Source organism: Erythranthe guttata, chromosome 1 (genome assembly GCF_056151865.1).
Source record: "Erythranthe guttata isolate IM_541 chromosome 1, IM_541, whole genome shotgun sequence".
Lineage (NCBI taxonomy): Eukaryota > Viridiplantae > Streptophyta > Magnoliopsida > Lamiales > Phrymaceae > Erythranthe > Erythranthe guttata.
In genome coordinates this window covers 7,173,523-7,183,638 of record NC_142533.1, presented here as the reverse complement: position 1 = coordinate 7,183,638, position 10,116 = coordinate 7,173,523, and the positions used below count along the sequence as shown (strand labels likewise).

The 10,116-nt window shown below is 35.6% G+C and overlaps 1 protein-coding gene across 1 annotated transcript; it reads right to left on the bottom strand.

The window, feature by feature from the left end:
• Positions 1-390: 390 nt before the first annotated feature.
• On the bottom strand, positions 391-8,772 carry LOC105948656 (O-fucosyltransferase family protein). Its single transcript, XM_012971883.2, has 9 exons — positions 8,114-8,772; positions 6,331-6,421; positions 5,174-5,250; positions 4,907-4,995; positions 4,269-4,458; positions 2,706-2,887; positions 1,879-1,981; positions 1,035-1,363; positions 391-937 (listed from the first exon to the last, which is right to left on the bottom strand). Exons 1-9 carry the CDS (start codon positions 8,402-8,404, stop codon positions 625-627), a joined length of 1,665 nt encoding a protein of 554 aa, XP_012827337.2. The 5' UTR covers positions 8,405-8,772; the 3' UTR covers positions 391-624.
• Between the last annotated feature and the right edge of the window lie 1,344 nt (positions 8,773-10,116).

The window sequence follows — 10,116 nt, the reverse complement described above, 5'->3', positions numbered from 1 at the left end:
TAAAGGGGGCCGTGGCAAAACCTTCAGCTAATTTGTATTAGGTCTTCTTCTTCTCTGAAGTTATTTGGCAGGGTTTCAAGCTTGCATTCTTGAAGTTTCATATTCATTTGAGCTTCCTTTTATTTGTAATTTTGTTTTAATCGTAATATATTGAATATTTCCGTTTAATTTCCATAAAAGTTTTAGACCATGACATTAATCCTATGCATTACTAATTTACATACCTGGTGGGGTCTATAAGAATTTTCAAATACTTGTTATCGTACAAATTTAGCACGCTGTCTCTAAGTCGGGATACATAAAAATATTATTAAGTGATATTATCAAGTTTTATGTTATTGAGGTTCTACTTTATATGAAACAAAAATTGGTGGGGGAAAAAATCAAAACAAAACAAAACAAGCATAATTTTACATATATATAGACAATTAAAGGTCACAGATGCTACAAGTGAGCTATACATGAATCCCATCCAGTAATGCGAACAGAGATTGCCCGATTGCACGTATTAAATTAGTGAAATTGACGTGGAATTTCACCTAGTTGAGGGACAAAACATCTCAATGACAAATCTCCTCTATATATATAATATAAATAGTCTTTATTTCTTATACGAACCTCGTTCTAACTTCTAAGATGTTCGTTGCCAACGTATTCATCGTCCGCAGAAACATTTCGGAACCTATCGAAATGTTGATGTGGCTGGTTTTTGTTTAGAGGGAAATACTCGGGTGGTTTTTGGCAGATGCACGCAGATGGAAATTCATTAAAGTCCCCTCTTCCAGGTCTCATCTCTTCAGGTTCTCCCATGAATCCTCTTTGGCACGATTTCACCTTTCTTGAAAATGTACTCCACTCCATTTTGTCTCGTCTGGCAAACAGGGCGCTAAGCCTTTTCGCGTTCGGTCTTATTGTCCTCTTGTGACCCATATACCTCCTTCAACACGAAAGAAAATTAATGAGTAGCAGTTGGAGATTTGATTATTAAGCTTTGAATATAAACTTGAAACGAGACTGTTTTCTTCGATAAGTACCTTCGACCAGCTAGGATTTTTGCCATATTCCCGTTGTTATTAGTGACAAAGACATCACTTTCATCGCAGACAATATAATCGATTGCGGCCAAACGAGAAGAAAAGGGAAGAAGAGATTCCAACTCTTGACTTGCAAGCATTTCCTTTGTGTAGAAGTTTGGGAAAAGCTCTTTGAGGGGCCTCAAAGTTTCTTCTCCACCGTATACTTCTCCAGATGCAACATAAAGATAAGTACTGTTGTCAAAATCGAGAGCCCTAAGCAACAAACCAACTTCATGAGGGGTCAAAGGACACTTCCCTCTTGTTCGCTCTTCATCCGGGCTTAATTCCTGAGCACCAAACAGAGCACAAAACGTTTTATTTCAAATGATAGCCCATCAAAAAGAATATTGTGACCGTTTTTAGCTTCATAGTACAATATCTCGATAAAAAATTAAACCAGGCAGTCGATTGAGATTCAGGAGAACTGCACTTTATTTATTGCTTAACAGTGGGGGTGGAAATCGGACGGATCGGATCGGAATTAGCCCTTTTGTAAAATTTCAAAAAATAATTTGAAGGCGAAATCTAATTCCAATTCCGTGCCAACTTAAATCGTAAACACCGGAAATCAGAATTTCGGAAATTGGAAGGAAAAAACTTGTCTTGAAGTTGAAATAAAAAAAATAAAAAAAAATCGGAAAAATCGGAATATAAACTTTTCGGGATTCGAAATGAAATTCTTTGTTCCAAAATTGGAAAATTTGGGATCGGAATCGGCGGAATTCGGAATTTTTGTTCCAATTTTCACACCTACTTAACAGTAATACAAGAATCAAAATATTTGCATGAATCAGGATCTTACAGGTAATGTGTCCCACCGCTTTCTAATCTCACCGAGCTCATGTCTTTCTTTATCACCCCCACCATAGTAACACCCAGAAAATGCGAGCATGTCAGGTTCAAACCTACAATTTACAATTTCCAGATAACAGATATAAAACTAAAGATTAAAGGAAGATAGCATATATTTCAAAGAAGGTAACATATATTTCAAAGAAGATAGCATAGTCTGCACATAAATACACACAGCAAATTCGAAATACATCACAATTTAAAATCCTGCTTCCAAACCAGTAAAAGATAAAAAAATAACTAAATAGGCAAATGTGGAGCTAGTGATGGTCGAGCAGAGTACTAAATTGTAGAGATGTACAACGGATTAGAACAATAGAGCTCTTTTTTACTTCAAAAAACCCAGCTAATTCAACTCTGCCATCTGTGACAAAGTAGCATCCTGTCGTAGTATATCAACTAACAAACTGAGGTGGTAAGAGTATCACAGATAGATAAATTATAGTAGGAAGACGATTAAATCAATCTTTTATATGATATATGCTTTTAAGACACCTTGAGTTAGGATAATACTTAAAATTTTCGATGCTTTCTCTTTATGTGACGAGAGTCCATGTTTGACGAAAATCAAATTCATAGGAACAGTGACAGAATCACCTTACTCTGTCGAGATAGAGGCAATAGGATTTCGACTGGGACGTCATAAATAGAAACGGTATTCTTGATCATTTAACAGCTTATCATCAAGTTATATTAATAACAAATTTCACAATGTCTCTTTCAATGCAGGTTAAATTCATGAAGAATTAGAATGCTAATGACAACGTTATATCAAACCTCAAATGAACGGCAATAAAACGTTTTGCCATTTTCCGCATGCGTGTGACTAGCCTCAGACCCAGACTCCGTATAGATTTAGTAAATCTTAGACCATGATAATTAACCCGGCAACGCAATTTTTGTAGGTCATCATCAAGGTCATTAGCAAGCCTGTAGTCAAACTTTGTCAGCTGAACAACCTGCAATTTATAGGTTATTAGTCAATCAAGGCTGCTTCCCAATTGCTTGCACTCCGGTCACAAAAATTACTCTCAAGAGGTCATTTCAAAGTAAAAAAGAGAACTTCAGTTAGAAATTCTAACGTGGAGATAACAGAGTATACTAGATCGCATTCAAATGTGCCATCTCAATATTGTAGCTCCCATTTGACTAAGCATGAGTTTTGAACGAGATATGGCAAAAGTTAAAGTTTGCCATATCTTTTAACATTTTTTTACTGAGTTAGTGGTGTCACAAGACTTGTTTAAATGAAACGGTAGTTTTTGGAGAACAGGAGTTTCCATTATGGAATAGAAATCTATTTCGAGATGTCGGAAAAGAAAAGAGGAACCATAAATTTCCTTAAGTTTGCTTCGTTAGAATTCCCCATCAGAATTGCATGGAATCTTCCACAGCCGCATGGCTACTTCTAATCATCGTAATTATTTAAAGCATGCTAAAAAGCTCACAATCAAGTAACAGCAATATTCAACAGTTACATCAAACATGCATCTGAGCTAATAAGATCTTTCCAGGTTTTCTTGCCTTCAGAATAATCGTAGTGTAAGACATAGAACTGTTTTCCAGGTGAAGGCTTTTACCTTAGGGGGAAAATCACTATGTGAATTCACAAAACCAACCAATAAAACATTGTTTACACTTGTTTCAGGGAGGATATCGAACAAAATTACCAATTATATATCAAATCAGGAATACAGAGGACACGTAAATGCAGTAAGTAGCTGCATCTGGTTCAAGAGCATATGCAGATACAAGCCAAGCACATCAGCGATAACTCGAAGTTATGATACAACAGTGAATTCAGAGCATACATGCTTTAATGTCAGATAATAAGATTCAGATTTCATCATAAACATTATTTAACCTGCTCTGCACATAAATTTCTAGATTTTGCAGAGTTATGTTCCACTGAAGGTGACAGACTAGAAGTTCAACTAAGCTCTGGAATGTTAATACAAGAATGATGCATGAGAATCAAATAAATGTCGGTTGGCATACCATGTTCGTAAAATAAGGTGTCTTAAGGGGAAAACAATGCAATGACCAAAATTCGATAGATGCAAAAAGGAAACTAAAGGAGGAAGAAAGACCAAAGGCCAATATTCACTCTCTGTTATCCTAGGACGGGCTGCAGGCAAAGAAATAAAGCACCCTTCTTGGCTGAAATTTTCAGCAAGCAAACACTTGCATTGGATTTTATTCACCCAAAGATCTGAAAGATGTTTTATTTCATGCACATAACAATCAAGTTAAAGATTACCACAAGGAAATTAGAAATAACGATAATAATGCATTCATATATATTAGGTTATTAATTGGCACATTAGTTTTTCTTCTTACACGTCTCCTCAGTAGAATAGGCAAAACTTGCTCCAGATAATAGTCAGGTTCTGATTTTCGTGGAACGCGCATGGTGTATGGTGGTTTATCCATTGACCTCATCACCTTCTCCGGCACTCTTTTAACAATTGGGACGTCTTTTGCAAGGTAAGCGATGAACCATTCAACATCGAAAATGTTGATGAAATCACTGCATAGCAAAGAAATATCTGGCTGAGAAGAGCATTAAGTCAAAATAAAACACAATCCATTAATGAAGCATATACTGTACTTTGATGTGACAAATAATTCCATACTGTAAATAGTCAATATATAAACTGAATTTTTGTTAACCATAAGGCTCAATTTGGAGAAAGATTTCAAATCCATGATTAAAATTTACAAATCCGTTGCACTTGTTTGGATAGAGAGGTTTGATGATGGATTTAAATTTCCACAGGCCTCCTCTTTAGTTACAAATTAAGCCATTTATATGGATTTCAAATGACTCCAAATCCCTTCCCCAAATCAAATCCTTCCATCCAAATGGAGCCTAAAATTTTAAGAATGGTATTTCCTTAACCGTTGAGGTAACATGTCACCATGACTAGATATTGAAGTTTATTTTTATTAATTAATTTGTTGAAATCTCAACTGACCTTTCATCCTTCCAGAATGACTGATGATCCAATTCTGGCACAACCAAAGTAGCGTTTAGGATCCTTGCAACAACTATAGCGTCAGTTATCTGAAGATCACAAATGAAACAATTATTAAATTGTTTATCATAGAACTGAAAGTAAAAACTAGGAGAAAGAAACTCAGGTAACTGGAGATGTTAAAAAAAAGGAAGCTGCAAAGTAAATGTTGCTGAATCTGATGACCTTACAAAATAAACACAGAGTTGAGGCTAGAAAAAAACTTACCCCTGTTCTTTGTTGGTTGAGCCCCCCACTAGTCGCAATAAGTAAGTATCCATTTGAAAATCGTTCACGTACAGCAGCTATAGATCAATAATTACTGGTGTTAGATCATGAAGTTTCACTACTACAGCTATAAATGTTAAAGTAAAAAAAGAAAAGTATATTGATTTAATCGTAGCCATGCTTTCCAATCCAATTTATAGTTGTTTCCTTTGAATTACACACCATATAATAGAAATTGACATTACGCTGTTTGGTACTTTTTGCACCATATAAAGTAAAAATTGGTACTCCACATCCTTAATTTTTTAGCATTGCACCATCCTTAACTTCAGGTGGAAATTTCCACCAGATAATAGATTTGGGCACTAAATAAGGGTAGTATCTCGTCTCTTCGGGTGCTCCCTTCATTGCTCATTAGAGCATTCATTTCAACCATCATTGTAAACATTTTTCAACATCATAATCTCCTTTTTTTTTCTAATTTTCCTCAATCATCACCAATCTATTAGGATCCCCTAAACCCTGCATTCAAGCTTGGGATAGAAGAACAGGTCCTCCACAAAGACGCACACAAATAACAAGAACCAACCGCCTAACTGAGATACCCATCACTACCTGCCGCTGTGGGTGCATTATAAGGGAAAAATGGACTTTTAGATGCAAAAATGGTAGACGAACCCACTGGAGAGAGAGAAAAAGATCTCCCATTTTGCAGCCATTTTAATTTCCAGTGTGTACAAAATGCTAAGAAGTCGTGGTTTTACGGTGCGAAATGCTCACTTCTACATTTTAGGGTTCAAAATGCCAAACATCCTTGTCTAGAGGGTGCTAATGCTAATTACTCGTTAAAACAACAGAGATCACATGACGGGAGATATAATATTTGAGTAACTATTTTACCACTTTCCATATGATACCAGGGCCCATGAGATATAATATCTAAGAAACTTTTCTTATGCATATTAAATGCACTCAGTGTTTGTTATAGCACACCATAACCGAGGTAATAGTTTTGCAATTCCAATTCAACTGTTACAACTGATACAGAATAGTATGTAAGCATTAGAACTCCATGCTAACAGAGAGTTTAACCCACAAAGTAATAGTGTTCATACGAGAAGAATGTTTCATAATAATGACAGAGATGGCAAACTTACGTGCAAAATGAGGGCCTCGATCGCTGCAACCATAATACAAGTTTGAAAACTTTGATTTCCATATATCAATTGGTGCACGATAACCTCTATCCTACATTGCATGAACATCAAGATATCCATCAGGTTAACCGCATTTGTTACATATTTGACAAGACGGCAAAATTAAATTCTTGTAAGGGAACTAGAACAAGAGTGATATATGCAAACAGACAAGATGGATCTATTCCACAGGCCTCACATGCATAGTTAGCACCATTTCCCTACTGGAACGAGAGGCGAAAAATAACAAATAATGTGGAATAACGGCCATGACCATAGACAAAAAAATGATATCATTTTAAGTTAGCAAAGAACAGCTCTCCCCTTTCTATCATGAGTTAATGCGTGGAAAAAGCAATAGAATAGCTATGTAAATATAAGTGGTAACAATCAACAATCGACTTTAAGTAGCACGCAACATTTTAGGAAATCAAACACCATGCAAGGAGGAAGATGTCAGTAAATGCCCTCTAATAAGATGCAAGGTTTTCTCTGTTAAGTATTGGACTTCATCTTTGGAACTACTAAAACATGCCCTCTTTCCTAAAAATACTTAATAACTAAACCCCTTTTGCATGCTAGCTTTTCTGAAACAGAATTAGAAAACATCATTCTGACAATCACACCCTGCAATACATAAAATGAAGAACTATAAAGTTGAAGTTGGAAAAGGTATATATATCCCGCTAACCTAGTTTTGCATCATGAATAAGGATATTTATCCTGTGGGGTTTCTTTTTAGTCGAAATGTATAAAAAGTCATGCCATGGGTAAAAGATTGATTCTTGGTACCTCTTTCACATTGTTTTCGCTAATGAGTATGATTTCATATTTTCACCGTAAAAGGCACATGGAAATACATCTATCAAGAAGAATAGTATTGGGAAAAAAGTTATATCCCCAAAGAGTAACAAGTATTCATCAGTGACGAGGATCATATTAGCAGCAATAAGTAGGATGCAGGAGCCCGGCAGTCACATTACTTTAAAAAAATGAATTGATCAACAAGGAACTAGAGAGAGATAGATCAGTTTATAGTGGAACGTTTACAAGAGAAGTCTGAGAAGTAGCATCACTGAAGGCGAATGATGGGATTACAATGGCTGTATCTACCATCAATGACAGAGAAACATGAAAACGAATATTTTGGAAAGTATTTCAATCATCAAGGATAAGAATATAAGTAGGGGAGAGGCGGAAAAATATGAAATTGAAGAGAAGTAACATGAAATGCATAAATAACAAGTAGAAGACCGTAGTTTTTCAAGATCTTAGAGAATACACTTTCTCCCAAAAAAATGAATTTCAATTTTCATCATTCTATCATTACTAGGAACTTTTGCTCCAGCAGTCCTAACATCCAACTACAATAATAACAAAAAAAATCAGCCAGAAAGCTGGAAACGAAAAAGGTGACCACAGCCGAGGAAAGAAAAGAAATGACTGAAGATGAAAAGGAAGAGAGCAATCAGGGACAACTAAAAAAATTAAAAATCTCATAAGAACCCTCAAGACTCGATTTTTGCCGATTGAATAAAGCCAAATTCCAACAGCTTAAATAGAAATTCTATAATTAAAGTTCACATGAAGAACAAAAGTAGAAATTACACACACTGCACATTTCACTTCCAATCGAAAAAAAAACTGCAGTGCACAAAATTTGCCAATTAGACCTGCAAATTAAGGGAAGAAATGACAATTTCACACACAATCAGAGCGTGAAAGCTTCGCCAATCGTACGTACCTTCTTGTAGTACCAAGTCCGCTTGACGAGGCGCTGCGAGTACCACTCGAGATCTGAGGCCACGTGTCCCGTGAAGAGAGAAATAAGACCAACAACAAAGAGCAGCAGCCCGCACACCGCCGTCCACGGAACCGCCGTCCGCCGCCTCCAGGGCAAATAACTCCAACAATGCCGCCGGTCCTGCCGCGGCGACGGCTGCTGCTTCTGCTTCTGGTGGTGGAGAATTTCAGCAGAGATGTTATTCACCAGCACTCCTCCGCTGCATCTCCAGGCCTTGCTAGCCACGCCCATTTCGCTCCCCCCTTTCTCATAGTATTACGCACATCAATTTTTTTTTGTTTTCTCCACCTAGAAAACACGCACTGGAAGGTGAAATGGCGACCGATTGCAATCAATTACACACACAAACACACGGACGTAAAGGTTTAATCTGGAAAACCCTAGGGTTGTTCTTCGTACTGTGTGAAAAATTAGAGAGAGAAAAAAGAGTGATTCAGAGTGGGAGTGTTGGTAGGGGAGAAGTCAATAAAGGAAAAATAAATTGGTTAATTTATGAATTACTAATGATTTGGGTTTGAGTGAAGGATCTGTCGGAAGATATAAGCTAAAATCAATTATTTGTTTAAATTATTTTTCAGGTTGAATTTGATTTTGTAGATTCATTGTTAACAAAATCCTTCCAATCCAAATAGATTATCATAATTAATTTTTTTATTATTATAAGTATTACTTAACTCACAATTACTCATTTTGACTTTTAGATAAGCTCTTGCAGTCTATATACGAAATGTTCACTTATAGTTATGCGATGAATGACCTAGCGGTTTGAGCAATTGAGCATGTGTCAATTAATTCATGTGTCAATTAATTCAGATTTGAATGTTCACTTCTAGTTCTGCGATGGATGACCTAGCGGTTTAAGCAATTGACCATGTGTCAATTAATCCAGATTCAAATCTTATTGCGAACGGTCGTTAGGTCGAGTTTGTCACACATAGTTAGCATAATATGATTTACATCTCTCGTATAGTTTGCAAGCTGTTATACGAGAGCGTAGATTTGCCTAGTACACATATATAGTTGGATGCGGGACCGGTTCCTTCATTAAACAAAAAAAAAATGTTCACTTTTAGATAAATTTAGTTTTGAGGCTTGTAAAGTTGGTGGAATAGTGTTAAAAATAGGTTTGTTCCATGTTTTAGTGGTGATGAAGTTCTATCTTTAATTTTATCATGTATGTATGTGTGTGGTAGACAATTACATATTTGACATACATTCATAAATCATACATATAATCGTATGTAAATAAATTAAGTGTGAAAAATTATTCGGTGTATTTCGTCAAATAATAACATTTGCATCGTACTGTTCTATCAGATTTTGTGTAATCTTTTGCACATAAGTTCACTTAATAAACCTTCTTGATATTTAATTTTTTTTCAAATATTTCAAAATTGAATCCCCTCTCCACTTCGATTTAGTACTAAATTGCAAAGATGGAGAAAAAGAAAAAGTGATAATTTTGCACAAAATTTGAAATAAATTAAAATTCAAGAGCTTCCATCCATTGATGTTGGAAAAATGGAACCTTTTTGCATGGCCAGGGAATATAAATATTATTGAAGAAAAAGGGGTGGTCCATGATTTTGGCCTATTTTGTATTGGGTGGTGAAAGTGAAATCCCCACTAATAAATATCCCTAGTTAAAAGTAGATGCAAACTACTATAACATCTTTAATGCCAGCTTCTCTCCATGGCCCATCATTAGGTGTGACAAGCATTTAAAGCTCACTTCAAAAATTTCGTATACATATACTGAATTCGAGAGTAAAATCTTGATAAATTAATGATTTTGTTTAGATGATAATTTCTTTTGATTTTGACTCAGGGAAAATATATTAAATTATTATATCCATAGTTTAGTATCTTGTTAAATTAATAGAATTTTATTGGTCCTAAATGTATTAATTTACAGAAGTTTTACTATTGGTCCAACCGAACAA